We start from the raw sequence: 20,299 nt of genomic DNA on the forward strand, positions 1-20,299 counted from the left end.
GTGCAAGTAAAAAATTTAGCAGGAAAAATTGGGAATTTTTTTATTTTAAAATTTTTAGGAAAAATGTGTATGTTGTATCAATTCAGCATGACTAATATTATATAAATAATTAAAAATTTATGTATAATATATATTAATGTATTACGATTTTCAGCCTTAGTAAATTAGTTGCATTACTAAGTTATCTTAACAACTTTAGACCACGTTCCCAGAGGTCTCTTCCAATTTTCGTTTGACTGACCGTGGTATATGTATGTACATAACTACTGTAATCAACTGTCTAATTGGCTTTGGTAAATTCAGAGACTTTTTTCTTTGCTGGCTCTCCTGGCATGCTGAATTTATTCGGCATTAACTTTTTTTCAATAACTTATCTCTAATATTTTTCCATATTTTTTGAATTTGACACACTGTATTACAATATTATTTTAAATTTGATAATTACTTAAAGAAAGAAAACAATATTACGTCTTAAATATATTGTTTTTCGGAGATTTCTTCATCAAAACATATAATCTTGTTAGACATAGATGAAATAAATAGAACAGACTATGAAATAGAAAGCTATTTAAAGATATGTGATATATGAAGGGTTATTTTATTTTATATGTCTTTGTATCTAACTAGAAATATTTTACAATAAATAAAATAATAACCAACTATCGTCAGATGTACTATAATCAAATTTACGAAAGAAGATCTTACTGAATATTCTAAGAAACTTGGAAAATATTCTTTAAAATTTACATGGGATTTCATATGTGCAGGCCTGGGTTTAGGTCGATGCAACGCACTGTATATTATACTAAAGTAAAATCTACATTCTGAAGATATAAAAGTTGTAGTTGACATGCATTTTGAAGTCGTTGCGGTTAAAAGTTTAAATGACATGCATTCTAACCTTAGATCTTATAAAGATTCTAACAAGTCCTTAACAAGTCAAATCAAATTCATCTAATAAATACGTTGTAATATATAAAACAACCCTTCATAGCTAAAGTTTTTGATTAATAAGCTGTATATCAATGGTTCCTATAAAATATACACACAAGCTTTAATACTAGAACGTTTTAAAGTTTATTGTTATGAAATGAAATAATCCTAACATTATTAAAGTGATAACTGTCAAATATGAACATCTGAACATTAAATAGTGATTTAGAATATACTCTTTATTTTATTACCTGTTTATATGGGCCAACTTTCCATTTATACCTATTTTCTCTATCTTTGGTATCAAAGTACGTTCTAGGAATGTTGTTGTGAGGACACTCAACAAGTTTACATTTTTCTGAAGTTGATGGCTTGGTCCCGTTACATCTATTATCCTCATACGTAACTCCTGAAAATAATTACTTATTTTTAAAATAAATTATTGTATAGAATAATTTTCAAATATTTGTTTACTCAATTTTAGATGTACTGGAAAGTATACAGGGTCGCTGATATATATGGGAACGGTCAATAATTAGGTAAAATATACAAGGTACCGCAAAAAGTTAAATACAAAAGTTATAGGGTTTTTAAATGTCGATTAGCCAGTAGTAAATTTAAGTATCGGTCGGTCAGGTTTTGGCACATCAATTTTTTTTTAAATGTAACCCCTTGTATATTATTGCATATTTCAATTCTTCTTTTAATTCTAAGTAATACTCGTAATACACATAATGTACCTAAATTCAACCATTTCCAAATTATGAGGCTTTGATTTTGAAATGTTAAACGAACATTTTGTAATTTCCAGGCTTGATTTAATCTCATTTTATACACCTATAAATGCTAAGTTTAGAACTAATGTCAAATACTATTAAGTCTCACAGTTTCCGCAAAATGGCTTCGTTAAATGAACCCGAACACATCGAAATTAATTCAATCGAATTGTTTAAGTGACATTTTCAAAAGTCAATAACTGGAAAATAGTTGGTTTGAGGTGCATAGTGTGTATTTTCATTTTTGCTTAGAATTGAAATTGGCATTAATATACAAGGGTTCCATTTGAAAATTGAGGTTTTGCGGTACCTCGTATATTTTACCTAATAATCGATGGTTCCCATACATATCAGCGACCGTCCATAGGGTGATTCATGGTAATAGTATATTAGATGTTTATGGAGAATCGGTGGATTTATTGAAAATTGGGATTTTTACATAAAGGCACCCGTTCGGTATATTATTACATTTTTGAAAACAACTTTCTTTCTATTATACTAATCTACAGGTTGTTAACTGGACGGTTAGTTATAGGGGAACAGAATGGCAACACTGCCTATTGAGAACGCATGCACTTAAAGGGTTTTCTGCCGACTCGTCCCGTCGTCGCGTCGTCTATCGACGAGCGGGCCGAGGTTGCCATATTTCAACCATAAAGCTCTTGCCGTGAGTAATAAATAAATTAACAACCTGTATATCTATCTCTAATAGTTTTCGATATAAAAAATAAAACATGTGTAAAACTGACAAAAACATGACCGATATTGGTAGGTATAATAGAAAAACGATAGAAAACTCGATGAGGGTATAAAAGATCGAATAATGCAAGGCCGGAGGGCAATATCTATGTTGAATGGTGTACTGTGGGTTCAAGGAATTTCTAAAGCTAATAAGAAGAACATATATAATACCGTAGTGAAAAGTATAATAACTTACGGAAGCGAAGTATGGCAGTTGAAAAGAAGAACGGAGAACATGCTATTAGCAACCGAAATGGATTACTGGAGGAGATCTGCTGGAAAATCGAAAAGAGAAAAAATAACCAACGACAGAGTAAGAGAGATGATGGGAGCAGAACACACAGTTGTGACGACATAAGAACAAAACAACTCATATGGTTTGGTCATGTGCAACGAATGCCCAAACCAAACCAAACCACAGAATACCAAAACAAATTTTACTGTGGACACCGCGGCCACGACTAAGTTGGAGGAAGGGTGTGGATAAAGAACTGGAAAATAGAGAAATACCTGATGATCTCTGGCTAAATAGAGAAGAGTGGAGGTTAGGTGTCGGAAAACGTCGTAGAACGTTCTGAAAATAATTTCGAAAAATGTAATAATATACCGGGTGTTCGTAGAACAACAGTACGAAAGACTTTCCAGACGATCACCCTCTATCCTCTCGCATCGTCTAACCCTTGTCTAACGTAGCTTAATTTGATTGAGCTATCGAGAACTGGTGTTTCGACGTACCAGAAACTATTGCATGAATGGTTAAATTTAGGTATCTTTTAATTACGTGTTTATGCTAAGGAGTATAATAGCCCTAACTAAAAAATGTCTATACCTATGTGGCGGATTAGGTTAGGTTACTGCAAGAATATCTACAAAATAAAATAGTTATTTTTTTTGTAAATACTTCTACGTTACACCTAAATGGACACTGCTTGTCAGAAGTTATGTTTACAGTTATACAAATTTGCCCAACAAAAAAAAAATGCTTAACGTTTCGGAAAGTTTATCTCTTTCCGTCGTCGGAAGCAAAAAAAAAATAATAAATAAATTCAACTATTCGAGAACACTTTACTTTCTTAAATACAGATACGTCTACAAAAAACCGTTGACGTTCTGTTATTATGACATTATATCAAGTTAAACTTCAAAATTAACAATTACTACCTGATAACAATTAATAAGGTAAAACCAAACAGCCCAAACTTTCTGTATGATTATTGTTATGTTCTTTAAAATCAAAGAAGCGATTGCCATACATTAGATACTAACATCTACAGATGCATGAGCAATACATTTATTTTTATTAGATTGAATTAAAAAAGCCTCTTTTATTTTTCTTTTAGGGGCTCTCGCTTTTTTCATTATAATTTTGGCGTTATTAAAATATATTCTGTGCCCTGTGTCCCATGAATGCTGACAAATCTTAGATTTGTAAAAATCTCCCTTTCTTAAATAATCTTTATGTTCTTTAATTCTAACATTTAAAGGTCTAAATGTTTCACCAATGTAAAATTTATCGCATTCACATGGTATTCGGTATATTACATTTTTTTTGTTGTTCTGTATTCATTGGTTTAGTATGTGATAAAATGGATCTAATCGTATTTTGATCACCTCTCTCTCCTTTATTAAGTAATATTTTTATGGAAGGTAAAATAATACAATAAATAATTTTTCAAAAAAGCCTGTAATATGGCTGCGTTATGTTGATGATATTTTTGCAATATGGCAACATAACGTTTCTGAAATAGACATTTTTTTGGATTATATAAATTCTCGCGAACCTACCATAAAATTTACTTTAGAAGTAGAGAGAGGTAATCGTTTGCCATTTCTTGATGTTTTAGTGTCAAAGTTTCAAAATAAACTACTTTTAGATGTTCACAGAAAACCCACAAACACAGATAGATACTTAAATTTCACATCTAAACACAGTATAAGTGTCAAAAAAGGTGTTCTAAAAAGTTTATATAATAGGGCAAAAATAATATGTACAGACGACATTTCACTAAACAGAGATATAAACCACACAAAAATACATTAATTAAAAACGACTATCCACCATATTTTATTGAAAAAACATTAAACGAAATACAAACCCCAAATCATAGACACAATGATAACAACACAAATACAACTTACAATTCCATACATACGAGGCGTTTCAGAAAAAATAAGAAGGATAGGAAAACAATATAACATATGAACATCTTTCAAACCACAAAATACACTTAGATCCATTTTATCACATGCTAAACCAATGAATGCAGAACAACAAACAAAAAATATAATATACCAAATACCATGTGAATACGATAAATTTTACATTGGTGAAACATCTAGACCTTTAAATGTTAGAATTAAAGAACATAAAGATTATTTAAGAAAGAGAGATTTTTACAAATCTAAGATTTGTCAGCATTCATGGGACACAAGGCACAGAATAAATTTTAATAACGCCAAAATTATAATGAAAGAAGCGATAGCCTCTAAAAGAAAAATAAAAGAGGCTTTTTTAATTCAATCTAATAAAAATAAATGTATTGCTCATGCATCTCTAGATGTTAGTAATGTATGGCACTCGCTTCTTTGATTTTAAAGAACATAACATAAATAAACATAACATACCTACGTAAAAATTAAAAATAATCATACAGAAAGTTTGGGGCTTTTTGGTTTTTCCTTATTAAGTAATTGTTATCAGGTAATAATTGTTAATTTTGAAGTTTAACTTGATATAATGTCATTTTAACAGAACGTCAATGTTTTTTTGTAGACGTATCTGTATTTAAAAAAGTAAAGTGTTCCCGAATAGTTGAATTTAAAAATTTTAAATAGTTTTTTTTCTTTATTCTTTGTATTTTTTTTGCTTCCGACGACGGAAAGAGTTAAGCATTTTTTTTCTTTGTTAAATTTGGTATAACTGTAAACATAATTACTGACAAGCACTGTCCGTTTAGGTTTAACGCAGAAGTGTTTACAAAAAAAAAATAACTATTTTATTTTGTAGATTTTCTTGAAGTGCAGTGGTGAAATACCCATAAAGGATTTTTTGGAGCCCTAACTATTCATACGAATTTCGCATTAACTAGACTTACTTGAATTATCCATGCATATGACTTGTCTATGTCTCTCACAGTTTGAGTCACATTTTGGACTCCAAGACCAGCTTATCCATTTGGGACACTCTTGGTCATTGCAACTTATGTGATTTTGGGGTTTTTGGTAAGGGTTGCACTTCAAATTATTTTCTTCTCCGAACTCATTTCGGCAATAGAATTCCTGTGTACTGACTCCTCCGCCGCAGGTTTGAGAACACTGTTGTTAAATATAAAAACTGAACTTAATTATCTTAAGTAAAAATTTTAAATTAAAAAGATAAAAATTTTAATTTAATTTAAAATTTAAAATTCCATTTTATAAAATGTTATTTTCTTACCGCGCTCCATGGACCAGGAATCCATTGAAATACGGTTCTCCTAGCATCGTTTAATATATTCCTTTGCATATCATAAGGTGTTATTTCCTGTAATATGTTAAGATATTATTCAGTCAATGGTAAAATTTGTTACCCTGTATATTGATATCTTACTTTGAAAACCTCGTAAATACCCAAAATCTTTTTTTTAGGGGAAACAAAAAACGTTTTCAAGTGTTCCTATTCCTATTAATTCTGAAAAATAAAATTGTCCACAGATAAAACAAAACAATTCGATTTTGAAGTCTTTATCGGAATAGGATATAAATATAATTTTTGATCAAAATTCAAGTAACGAGGTTTTCAAAGTAAGGTTTCGATATATTCTCAGGTATGGTGTGTAAAGGCCTTGAGCGTAGGTAGATACAGCTTGTATCTTGTATAAAGTGTGTCCAACGAGATAGGGAAAATTTTGACAGTCTATATCCCAAACTGTCTTAAAACTCATAACTTTATTCTCATTGCGCGTTGCCGTTTGTTTTTTTTAGTTTTTATTTTGACTTTCAACCTTTTGTCTCACTTTTATATTGCAAATGATGCAAGTGTGTTCAGTTAGAAGTTAATTTTAAAATTCTAAAATTTTTAAAATTCATATTCAAATTTGGCGCCTGGACGATAGATCCTGGACAAGAATAGATAGAGAGCAGTACCGGGCGCACAACAAAGAAATGAGATAATAGCCTATAGGTGATATGTTTGGGACATTTTTTTAGTTATTTACTTATCCACATCTGTATACCGTGCTGACAACTCATACTGTTGGGTCGGTATTTACATGTGTGGAAGTAAATGGCATAGGGATCTTATTTGCAGTGTTGCCGTAGCGGGAAAGGCGTACCGAAGAAATGTCTCAGGTACACCTTTCCCTTTCAATTTAAGAAAAATCAAGGTTGCAAACGGCGTATTTTTAAAATACTTCTTTTTCGAAAAGATAACTAAATAAAATCATTAGATATGTTTCTGAGCATCTGAAATGGAATTATAAGGATATCGTTAGGTGTCCATATTTTTTACAACGAGAAAAGGTTAGTAATCTCTATAATTTAAAAACTCAACTTGTTAACACATAACACGCGATAACTCAAGAACCATTTTAGATATTGAAACTTTTATTTTATTTTGAAGTTCGGATCTTTTACAAGATGTTTAAATGAAAAAAAAAAAATCGATAGGCATGTTTTTTTCATTCAAAGATTTGAGAAAACCCGTCCATTTACTTTTAGTGCATATCAATTTTCAGCAATCGTGTAAGTTTTTTATTTGTAAAAATTTTCACATACTGTCGCGAAGAAAATATAGCAGAAATATTAAGAAAGTTTTTGAAAAAAAACTACAATCAATTATTTCTAATGGATTTCGAATTCGAGTTCTAATAGCGCGACCACTGTCAAACACCAACTCAATTCCACTTATTTTTTACCAAAATTACAAGTATTTCTTGCACTTAAAAATTTACAAGTTATAGGGAAAATTACAACGACGCGTTAATAAATAGACAAATAAAGTATCACGAGACGTAATTAAATCGTAAAGTTCGACGCATGGTATACACCCTTCTCTAGAATTTAAATACTGATTGGGTCGACCGGTCGACCGCGATGAATCTGCTGTATCCTCTTTTAGCAATGTGCACAGATTCTCAGTTTCTTTCAGACGTTTGGCAACGTTGTTCGCTCTTTGTTCAGTACATTATAAACGCATTGTACCCTTCTTCGATACGGAAATCTCGACCCAAGACTAACCTTTGCAAGCCTTTAGTACATGATCTAGGCATTTCAGGCTGAGTCGACTTAGGTACCAATATTAGTGCCAGAAATTTTTGTTTTAAATGCAGCACGAATTGAACCTGCGGTAATTCGCGTTGTAGAGGATTAAGACGACTCTTCAAAGATCTTATTTCAGAAATGTCGTACTTACGTTGCATTCCCTATAGCATCTTCTACCAGTATCTCTAGGTAGTTTTATGCCTCTACAGTATTCTTGAGGTAGAACCTCTTCAGAATCAAACTTTTTGCACACGTGCCGTCGTCTTTCGATTCCTTCGCCGCAGGTTACTGAACAAGGTTGGAACTCGTTTTCTGCCACCCATCGACCACAAGCATGTTCGTTACAAGGTTTTGTAGACGGTGGTCTGGAGCTTGCATCACATGCCATGTGGTCGTAAATATGACCACCTACAAGGCAGTAATATGTAATATTTTGATATCCCCCTCCGCATGGTGCAGAACACTGGAAAAGAAAAAAATCATAATAAAAATTTTCCAAAAATTTTTCATTTTATTTTCATAGATCTATTATCACTTTTTGCTTGGACCTTCTGGGAAAGATCCTTATCACCTTCGTTAGTACGCCATTGAATAGGCACACTCGTTAAATTCAAAACTGTCGCTAGAAAATTTCCCTGGTGACACCAGCTTATCTTGATTGCCATTTTATTGAAAAATCGCTTTTTATTCAAAATCTGAGCTAGATAGGTATAGAAACCCTAACATAGTTTGAGAGAGCATTTGAATCTGCTTCGATTTGTTTTACAGAATACAGGATGTTGCATTTGAAATAACGAAGTTTTTTTGTAAAATAAAGATTTAAAATAGATCAGCAATTTTGATACTCCTGTATAAATTTAAGGAAGCAATAAAATTTTTCAGTAATATTTGTTTCTATACCTTTAAACTCAGCACAAGCCTTAATTATGAAAAGTAATGTACAGGGTGTTGACAATCTTTTTTATTATACAGGGTGGTCCGAACTGTATTCCGGAAACTTCGGCAGCATATTCTGCAGATAAAAATAAGTAAAAAAGTTCGTATAAATGTTTGTCCTAAGATGTTTAGTTTCGGAGATACAGGGTGTAGAAGTTTCATTTTTTTTTCGATTTTTTCCCAATAATTTCTGCAGTAACGTCAATATTTGGATGAAAATTGGTATCTGGGAGTTTTTTGACATGAGAAATTTGATTTTGATGTCAATATAAGTCCTACTAGTAGAGGGCGCCACCTACATATTTTTTAACTGGTTGAAGAAAAATAACTTTTCGTCCGTACCTGTATAAAACTACTGAGTAAAAAAATACACATTTACGACGTATTAAGTGAAAAATGCCTCTTGGTAAAAATCGCTACGAGTATTGGTTTGCTAGATATTTGGAATCGAAATTATCAATACCTGTCATCATTGACATAAATTAATCATGTTGAGTAAATAGTTATTAGACTGAGATCATAAATTTGAAAGTTTTTGTGCCAAAAGTTCAACAGAAACTGTTTTATCATCATTTTTTTGCAGAAAAATTTATGATTGTTTTAAAAAAACAAAAATTTCCCAAATTTATTATTTCAGTGAAATAACTATCTACTGAACGTGTTTATTTTTCGTCAATAATGACATGTATTGACTATTTCCATTCTAAATATTTTGAGAACGGTTGCGCGTAGCGAATTTTATAAAGAGATATTTTTTGCGTTATAGATAACCTTTACCCTTATTTTCAGCTAATGAATATTAAGAGACAAATAATAAAAATAAAATCTAAATTATAAATTTCATGGCTATAAATAGCATACATATGCATCTAGAAATTCTGACTTTCAAACATCCACTGCGACTAGTATTTTCATATCCAATTGTCTAGTATTAAAGTCCGAATATACATTTTCCCTGGGTTTGACCGGGAATTTGCTTATAAATGTGAACAACCGGCTACGTCGCTTCACATCGCGTGGCCGTGGCTTGACTCCAAATTCCTTCGTTTTAAAAATATTATTAGATTGGGCTATAGGCGCCCTCTGTGTCATTAATAGGGAACTGTCTCATCGAAAACATGCTGTTCCGTAAGCAATAGCCATCTGGATTATGTGTTATCTGTGCTTATACGAAGTTTTTTACTTATTTTTATCTGCAGAATATACTGCCGAAGGTTCCAGAATACAGTTCGTACCACCCTGTATATATCATGCATATTTAAATGTCTTTAAATATCTCAAAAACCAAAGACTTTAAACGTATTTAACCCTTATAATAAATACCTTTTTTTGGAGCCAAAACTCCAAAAATTAAATAAAATAGCGGGTGTTCCATAAAAGAAAAACTTTTGTATGGATGTTAGTTCTAAAACACCCTGTATATTTCAAAATAATTTAAATTGTGCCCAACCAAGTGTTATAGCCTAACACAACGCATAAAATATATTTTGTTTCTACATCTTTCAGTTTTTGTATATTTAAGCGAGGCGAATGTGGTGCACCACCCTGTATTCTATTATTTTTAATTTCATTTTATCAAATAATTTTTATTTTCGAGACTTATAAGAAATTGTACAGAAAATAGCTACAAACATAAGGTCAGTACTTACGGAAGAGGTTTCTACGACTCTCCAGATGGGGCAAGTTTCTATATTACATATTTGTTCTGTTATTTTCTCCGTTTTACTACAGTGGGATTCATCGATAGACAAATTGTTTTCGTCAACGCACTTGGAAGATCTTCTCTGAATACCCCCTCCACATGTTTTGGAGCACTACGAAAGTGTTATTTCCTATAAGTACCATATTTTTAATAACAAACGTAAAAAATATACCTCTGTCCAGTTTGAATAATCCCATCTTGTAGTGTTACAAGGATTGTAGCATTCCTCATTACCTGGCGGTTTAGGTAGCACGTTGCAATGTTTTTCGTTTACTATTTCGCTGGGTTGATTTTTTGAGGAAATCTTCATGCAGTTGTAGTATACTCGACGATACCTAATATAAAAAATATATACATATTATAAATGCTAATTGTAACATTGAAAATGTTTATTTGTATTATATATTACATTTATTGGAGATTATATCAGTCTAGAAATTATATTTAGATCTACTATTATAAATCAACTTTCGAGTATTCGTAATATTATATTATAGTAATACAATATGATCGAAAAAAAAACGGCGTTAACGATGGCTATGAAATTATGATCGCTGTAATTTTATATGTAAAATTATATGTGAGATGTTATCGATCGTCATTTCTAAGCCAACTGGACGCCGTTTTTTTTTCGATCATACGGTATTATTTAAACAAATATTCGATTTACAGGGTCGCTTTTATGTATGGAAACGGTCGATTATTCGGTAAAATATAGGAGGTACCGCAAAAAGTTAAATATGAAAGTTATAGGGTTTATAAATATCTATTAGCGGGTAATAAATTTAAGTATACAGGGTCGGTCATAAAGTCGTGGCACATCAAAGTTTCATTTTTTTTTAAATGGAACCCCCTGTATATTATTGCAAATTTCGGTTCTTCTTTCAACTATAAGCAAAAATCGAAATACACACAATGTACCTCATACCAACCGTTTCCGAGTTATTGACTTTTGAAAATAAGACCTAAACAATTTGATTTAATTAACTTCGATATGTTCAGTTTCATTTAACGCTGCCATTTTGCCGAAACTGTGGTACTTAATAATATTTGACATTATTAGTTCTTAAGTTAGCATTTATAGATGTATAAAATGAGAGTATAGCAAGTCTAGAAATTCTGCAAAATTTTAGTTTAACATTTTAATTCTTCAATGTATGTAGATTGTGTATTACGATTATTGTTTAAAAATGAAGGAAGAATTATTGAAATATGCAATAATATACAGGGGCTTTCATTAAAAAAAAAGTTTGATGTGACACAACTTTATGACCGACCCTGTATACTTAAATTTACTAGTAGCTAATAAGAATTTAAAAACCCATTACAACAGTATCACAGTTTCGGCAGAGTGGCATCATTAAATCATACCAAACTCATCGAAATTAATTAAATCGAATTGTTTAAGTGATATTTTCAAAAGTCAATAACTCGGAACCGGTTGCTTTGAGGTACATTATGTGTATTTCAATTTTTGCTTAAAATTGAAAAAAGAACCGCAATATGCAATAATATACAGGGGGTTCTATTTAAAAAAAATGAAACTTTGATGTGCCGCGACTTTATGAACGATCCTGTATACTTAAATTTATTCCTTTTTTGGACTTTTTGCGCTACCTACTATATTTTACCTAATAATCGACCATTTCCTTACATAAAAGCGACTCTGTATATATGTATTGATACTAAAGTTTTTCCATAATTTTTAAAGTTATGGTTCACATCCTATATTTTTTAATTTAATTTTCCCAAATAATTATTATTTTATTTATTCTTGTTATTTTAATATTTAAACTACTATTATAAGATTTTTATTTGCCATAAAATCCGGATGTTTATTACTAGATAAACTTTCAACTGTTCATAATTAAATGTATTAGTAATACCGTTTGATCGAAAAAACGGCGTCAAAGACGGCTGGGGAATGACAGTTGATGATAATTTTGACGAGCTGAATCTGTAGACGTCGTTTACTAAAAATTGACATAAACTAATCAAAAATTAACACTAATCTAAGACAGAAGGTTTCCAGGCACAGAAACCTATTTTCAAAAAATTATTTGTTCTCGAATTTTAAACTATAGGCTTAGCGCATTTCGGTTAATTTTTAAAAATACCGCCCGCAGCGCTCGATACAGCAGAAATCAGAAGTTTTCGCTCTGTATTTCACTCAGTTCCGATGTTGATGACATTGAAATAATATAAAAATCGCGGCTTTTATTGCCCATTTCATAATCAAAAATTTAAATAGGCATATACCATAAAAGGATAAATTATAATTTGTAATATTAATGGTATACTTGTTTTAATCAACTAGTGCTTAATTTATTTAAGAACATCTTAAATTATAATTATCGACTTTTAAAAAAAAATCGTTATAACCGAAATAGCCCCAGTTATGTCTTCGCTATAGCAAAAATGGTGCGTAATACTATGCCAGCTACTGTAGTTGAACTCATTTAAAAAGTTTTATTAGCTTGACTAAATTACAATACAAGTTAGACCTTCTAAAGATCTCAAAATATTACGAATCAAGGGTACGAACTAAGGGTACAAACCAAGAAAAAAATGTCTAGCAATAACTCCTCAAAATGGAATGTCGTTCTCCAGCCGCCTCTGAAGTCTTTTTTTTCCGTCCTATGGTATTAATTAATAAAACAAATTCTATTTTTTCATAATTTTTTAAGGTATGAGACGCATTTCATATATATATATATATATTAATTTAGTTTTTTAATAAAAACTCTTCGTATAAGTATAAACACAGCCAGACACAATTTAAAATTATTAAAGTGAAATCACTTCTTAAAAAAATTCCTGCATGAATGCTTTCATTGAAAGCTAATGTTATATAAATATATAATTTATCCTGAATATCAAAATATTTTAAATACAGTATCCAATGAAACCACTCTTATGCCCCTCTACTGTTCAGGAATATTATTATTGAATTACGTTAAGCCCTGACGCTCCCATAAACGATTTCAAAACGAGAAAATCTCGTGATTTCTATTATAGACAGATATGAAAATTATTTCCTTACCCTGTACCACAATGAGGAGAACATGCACTTCTTGATACGATATTCCACGTGAGACTGCAGTCATTGTTGCATTGTCTTTTCTCTGTTGCGCTTTCCACATCACTACTATCACAATACGTAGCATGGACCTCGACTCCTTTGTCCAAATCAACACATATGGGCTTGCGGTACTGAGTCCCCTCGCAGATTGAACTGCATTTAGACCAGCGTTTCTGATTGAGCCGCCAGCTGTATCTGGAAGGAAAGGACACACTGTGCAACCAGTGTAGAAATCAAAGTTAGTCGTTAGCTCAACATGCTGTTATAATATTAAAACATATATTTTATTATTGTTAACGTTTAGTTCCACAACATGAAATCACGAAACTTTGAAGCATATGTTAATAATTTTAAATGTGAATTATTGATGTGATTAAGTTGACGCCACAGCTATTACTAATGTAATATTCTTTTACCGAATAGATGCATTCTTTTTATTATTTTTTCTTTTTTTTTCAAATTAGGTCCAAACCAAACACATGCTACTTTACAGCCTTTAATGTTATATATTAGCTCAAAATGAGTTGCGATTAATCTATTATTATATTATCTATAGTTTAACATATTTTAAAAATAATATCGTACCTCTCCAGATTATTACAATTAATTATATATTAATACGATTAACATAGAATGTCAGTTATATTATATTTTTAGATATTAAGATTGTTTTAAACTCAAACATGCATTTTATTCACTGCAAATACATTTAGCGATATTTATGAAGCACTGACTTTATGTGAGATATGCAGTATTTTAAATTAAACAGGGTGTTTAAAAAACATGTGCCATCTCTCGTCGGGAGATTCCTCACGTAAAAATAAGATTTATTTTTCATGAGACATATTTTAATGCAAAAAAAGTGTCGCCATATTCACCAGGGACGTACATATGGGTTATCGCTGGAATATTTTTCTAAAAAAAGCATGTACGCCACTGACATTTTTCCTCTTATTAGAGAAATAATGTAAGACATTCAATGCCGATTAAAGGCTATCCGAAAGATGAACGCAATTTTATTAATTTGCTTTGATCCAAGTCTAACAGCAACTCTCCAAAAAATCCTATATGGGTATTTCGCCACTGCAAGAAAATCTACAAAATACAATAGTTATTTTTTTTAACTATTTTATAAAATAATATAAATAAAATAGTTAAAAAAATAACTATTTTATTTTGTAGGTTTTCTTGTAGTGGCGAAATACCCATATAGGATTTTTTGGAGAGATGAATCCACCACATAGGTATATAGACATTTTCTAATAGCAACCTTTTAAAAAAAAATAATATCATTAACTTGCGAAAGTTTTAAATAAGTACTATTTGATTCCTTATCAAAAAATATGAAAAAAAGTTCCTATAAATATAGTTATGGAAATGCATAGCTTTAAAATTACAGGATGTTAAAACTTTTTAAAATTAGGTCTTTTGAAATTATCTTAAATTCCATTATTTTTTTATTTTCAAAATATCTAACAATTTCAATCTTTTGTAGATATCACAAAACTATTTTTAATTTTTATGCATCAAATATACCACGATCGGAATACCGCTAAAGATAAGAAAATATTAAATTAGTATTTAGAATAACACAGAGATTTTTAGCCTAGATTTTTGACTGTAAAAGGATGTATATGTATAATCCGTTTAGCGATCGCTCAATATTACGTCATCATTATTAGTCAAATATTCGTTTTAGGGTGTGTCTGAAATCAGTTCATGTTCATATTGTTTAGAAAAATTTAAGTACGTTCGGAAATTATTTAATTGACTGAGTTTCTTTTTTATTAAATTCCTCTTTATTTATTTTGATTGTCTTTCAATTTATAACATTGAACGGTCGCTGAACAAAAAATAGTTTGCTAGAGATGTAAAAATACATATTTGGAAAATTAGGATAGTTAAGATTAGAGTATTAGAATAAAAATATTTTAATTTGGAATGTCTGAATAGTATTGGTATTTGAATGTAAAGTTAGTTAACATTGAACAATTACATCGAATTAGAATGACTAAAAGACAGATAAAGCTCTCGATCTTTTGCAAATACCTTGACAATCGGGAATTAAATGGCTGGTAGCGCCACGGAAACCTATTTTTGGGAGTCAAAATAAATAGGGTTGATTATATACAGTTTAGTAAATAATTATTAGTGTGCACTTCAAAATGCAAAATATTACAACTCCAAATCAAAAAACCAAAAGTACTTTTTTTTGTAGATAAAGGCTTGTAGTATCGGGTGTTGCATCGTCGGACGGGACATAGGAAATCCCATGTAAATTTTAATGGGGTCAATTATTGGCTTTCTATAGGTTTCTATTTAGGTTTATTGAAGAGCACTAAAACCCACATTCAAAAGAATAACTTTAGATATTTTTGATTAGCTCGTTTACGAGTTATCGCCGATTTCTTTTTAAATATTTCTCCTTTCTTATGGCCCTGTATTTACTTATGAGCACCAGTCAAGGTAAAAGATAACTGTCAAATGAAGTTGTCATTTCAGAAATTTACCTATTTAGTGCTTTATTATTATTGAAAACTCATTCCTACATCGGAAATCTTAAAGATCTATTTATAAATACAAATTAATATGAATTAAAGTAAAATAAAGTAATCAATTACAAGGTTAATTATAGTATTATTACAATATTCAATAACTTATTAATTTAGGTAATTTAGGTAAATTGTTAGAACTTTAGGATTTAAGAAGATGTTCAAATATTCCTCCATCGACTGCTATACAATAACCCAGGCGATCATAAAATTCCCTTCTTACATTCGCTAGTTGGTAAACTGAAATTCTATTGCATTCGGCAGAAATAGCATTTTTTAACTCGTCTAGATTTGGGTATTTTTTATCCTTGTATATCCTGTTTTTTAAATGGTCCCAGAGAAAGAAATCAATTGGCAAAATATCAGGAGACCTTGCTGGCCAATTTACTGTATGACTTAGGCCAATAACGTTTCCGTTAAAACTATTGTCTAAATATTCCCGAACAGCCAGGGTACTATGTGCCGGGCAGCTATCCATGTGGTACCAAACTTCCTGATTTACCCTAGCGGCATCATGTAAAGCAGGTAAAATATGATTTTCGAGTAGTTCCAAATAATATCCTGCATTTAAATTTCGCGTAAGAAATAATGGCTCGATCATATTGTGTCCGAATATCCCTGCCCAAACATTTACTTTCTGTGGATATTACGCTCTTGTTTCGACAAACCTGTGTCGATTTTCTTTGTTCCAGTATCGATACTTTTGAACATTGGGTTCATTATTTAAGGTAAACGTGCATTCGTCAGTGAAACATATGTTTTTTAAAAATTTCCTATCCGTGTTTGCTCTTTCCATCATATCAAAACAAAACGCCTGCCGCCGTATTTCGTCCCCATCTTGTAGCTCTTGGTGCTTTTCATATTTGAAGGAATAGTATTTGTGTCGTTTCAAAATTCGAAACGCTGTAGTGTGATCTATTCCTATTTCATCCTCAAGTTTCCTTGTGCTGATCTTTCCATCGTTCTCTTCGACGCACAATAAAACTTCCAAGTCGGTATCATTTCTTGCATCTCCTTTTTGTTCCTGCCTTGCTTCACATCTGCAGTTATTTATTAGGGTACCTTTGGTCTCAAATCTCTGGATATTCCTTGCGACTGTAGATTTTCGAGGTATCGGTCTATTCGAATACAGAGCACAAACATGTCCGACAACTTTTGATAACTATTTCCTTGATAATGCCATTTAATCATCAATATTTTTTCTTTGGTGGTGTAAAATTCATGGCTAATATTTTCGATGTAGGTATGAATTTTTAATAATAATAATAAAGCACTAAATAGATAAATTTCTGAACAGAGAGAAACTAATAACTAAAGTGACAGGGCTTGTGGAATAGGGCATTTCGTAGACAAGTTTATTTTGTCACCGCGCATCCCAGACGCGCATAGCGTTTAAGCGGTCAAAAAAGGAAGTATTCAACTTTGCAAGTTAAACATTTGACAGGATTAATTAGATTGTCAGTAGCTTTTTCTATTTCTTAGTTCTAGAAGAAGATAACTAAAATCTGCTGATAATCGGAGCAAATCGGAGTAATAAATTGTTTTTGACTGAATGTGCCTGTTCTTTTAGCTTGCCAGAAGAGAAGATTATTGTCATTATTGATTATTTCAGATTCTACGATTATTCGGCATTTTTGTAATTTTTGTTTTGTGGTTGAGACCCAGACAAAACGTTTCCTTTAAAGGTAAGTTTTATCTAGGTAATTATTTTAACATACCTAATAGTAATATTGAGTACACATAATAATCGTACATTGCTAATTTAATTTTTTTAATTTAAAACATCACATTCTTTTCTGATACCTATGGAACCTATGGTATTATACCTGATATTATTTCCAGTAATACAAATTATTTTCTTCAACCGCTAGGTTCTTGTTATAGAATAAGGACTATCAAAAACATTGAATACCTACGGGATACCTACTGATACTCTGTGCGAGCTCCCAACCGTGCTTCCCTGTTCACTCCCAACCAAGTTAGATAAAAAAGATACTGAAGATTGCAGCCTTGAGTGGGAGTATGGCAAGGAGTATGGAGTTAAATAAATTATTATGTTCCTACACAGCATTTTGTTTATAGGTTTTAATGCTTTAAAGTCTAATAATAAATTTTCGTTGTCAACAAAATAATTTAAAAAAACTACGAATATTTCTTATTATAAACTTGAAAGATTAAGATTCGGTTCAAATATGCAAATTTTAAATTTTTGGCGCCAGTATATAGGTATGCATGCAACCTACTAAAGCGATAATGCGCTCATAGTTCGGATTAGACGCCAAAGGCCGCGCCACTAACACAGTCTTCAAAAATTACCGTTGATCGGTCTCTCTCACTTTAGTTATTAGTGTTCTCTGTGTTTCTGAAATGACAACTTCATTTGACAGTCATCTTTTACCTTGACTGGTGCTCATAAGTAAATACAGGGCCATAAGAAAGGAGAAATATTTCAAAAGAAATCGGCGATAACTCGTAAACGGGCTAATCACAAATATCTAAAGTTATTCTTTTGAATGTGGGTTTTAGTGCTCTTCAATAAACCTAAATAGAATTATTCTCTAAAATAATTAGGGAAGCCAATAATAGACCCCATTAAAATTTACATGGGATTTCCTATGTCCCGCTCGACGATGCAACACCCGGTATAATATTATATTAAAAAAGTGTTGAGATCAGTATTCAAAAACGTTATTACTCAGGATGCATGTAAATCTGTTAAAATTATTTTTAATCAATTCGAAAATTTTGTATGAAACTTTAGAAAACTCACTACATAACTGATTATTTTTTTTTTAAATTAGTAATTCGCGTGACACTATTGCATGAAAAAAATAGTAGTGTGTCTAAAGCTTCATTCAGAACCTCCCAATTAGTGGAATAAATTAGTGGTTTCAATTACACTTTATACTTTTTAGTTTACGATCATTCACAATATCTAAAAAACACAATTAAAATTAATAAAATATTCTAGCAACAGTTTGCGGTAGTCTGTTGTATCCATAGAGAAAGCATAATATTTAGCTTATAAAACAATAAACTTTTGATTTCTAACCAAATTTTTTCTTGACGGGTGATAATCAAAGGTCAAAATGACATTTATCGCAAATTTTGAAGTATAATTAGTGGAAAAGTCAAAGGTTTGTTAACTTTTTCCACTAATTGAAAATTACTACCACGCATTCTGACGTTCTGAATGCTTACATTAAAATTAGGTGAACAAATTTTTACACTAAATTGAAACTACTAATTTATTCCACTGATTTGGAGGTTCTGAATGAAGCTTAAGTTTTTCACAATTGCACTTTTTTACAGTTTTTTTTTAATAAAAAACAGAATCAGCTAGCTGAATATGTGCAAACATGTCAATTTTTCAAAAATTACTTCTCATAAAGTAAAAAATAACATGACAATGTAGGAACCACGTATTAAAAAATCTGAAGTTGTTTATATTCTTGTGTTTATAATAGTTGTGCAGAACAAGCTTTCATGCATTATTAATTCATATTTGTGCTTCATTTCTATTCTACCTCAACAGTGTATCGGTAACTAGTAAGTAAGCAATCTTTATTTATATCTAGATGTTGCTGAACCATTAATTTTATTAAAATTTATTATAAATGACTAAAGAAATATCTAGTCCATTTGGAAAGTTTAGAAAGCACACTTCAATATATATGACTTATATGATGCATATGCAGGGTGTCCCAATATTCCGTAGACATAGAACTACTATGAATTTTTAAAATCAAAATAAGTGCATTGGACATGACACAATTTACCTCTATATAAAAGTGCTTCGTTTGTGCGTTAGAGCGTACCACACCCCTACATAAATTTTATTATCCATATTTTTCGACTCCACCGACGACCATTTTTTTTCTCGTAAAATCTCTTTCCTAATTATTATTACATCGTCCTTCTAATTTTTATTACATTTACTGATTCTTGTAAAAAACGCCACTGTGTATACTTTATTTATCCTTTTTTCAAAAAGTAAAAAAAAAATTCAATTTTCAAATTTTACTGAAAAAATCGGCCATCTGTGGAGTTGGAATATATTTTTACTAAAATGTATTGGTGGGCAGATGGAAAATATTCTAACTAAAATGTAGAGGTGGGGATAGTTTTCAGATTTCCCATACTTTCTCTTGATTTTTATGAAAGTCAAACTTTAAAGCACTTAGCAAAACATAAACACACAAAATCTCATTCAAATCGGAATAACGGTTATAAAAATATCTTAAAAACTGTGTTTATTTTTTTAAAGTTTGATACCCTCTAACGGACAAACGAAGCACTTTTGTATAGAGGTAAATTGTGTCGAATGAACTTATTT

General features: G+C 30.9%; 1 protein-coding gene across 5 annotated transcripts in view; it reads right to left on the reverse strand.

Annotated features, from left to right (window-relative positions):
- LOC115876003 (A disintegrin and metalloproteinase with thrombospondin motifs 9) overlaps positions 1-20,299 on the reverse strand; it is a 324,094-nt gene that overhangs the window by 13,117 nt on the left and 290,678 nt on the right. For 3 of the 5 annotated variants that reach the window (XM_030891659.1, XM_030891655.1, XM_030891660.1), the window contains 8 exons: positions 15,461-15,502; positions 13,373-13,606; positions 10,502-10,664; positions 10,277-10,441; positions 7,843-8,154; positions 5,887-5,973; positions 5,546-5,765; positions 1,185-1,342 (listed from right to left, as the gene is read on the reverse strand). In XM_030891659.1, coding sequence (XP_030747519.1) covers positions 1,185-1,342; positions 5,546-5,765; positions 5,887-5,973; positions 7,843-8,154; positions 10,277-10,441; positions 10,502-10,664; positions 13,373-13,606; positions 15,461-15,502 — 1,381 coding nt within the window. Of the gene's footprint in view, positions 1-1,184; positions 1,343-5,545; positions 5,766-5,886; positions 5,974-7,842; positions 8,155-10,276; positions 10,442-10,501; positions 10,665-13,372; positions 13,625-15,460; positions 15,503-20,299 lie in introns of all 5 variants that reach the window. The other 2 variants (XM_030891658.1, XM_030891657.1) reach the window with 2 other exon arrangements.

This window comes from Sitophilus oryzae, unplaced genomic scaffold (genome assembly GCF_002938485.1).
Source record: "Sitophilus oryzae breed Bouriz unplaced genomic scaffold, Soryzae_2.0 scaffold_1396_pilon_pilon, whole genome shotgun sequence".
NCBI lineage: Eukaryota > Metazoa > Arthropoda > Insecta > Coleoptera > Curculionidae > Sitophilus > Sitophilus oryzae.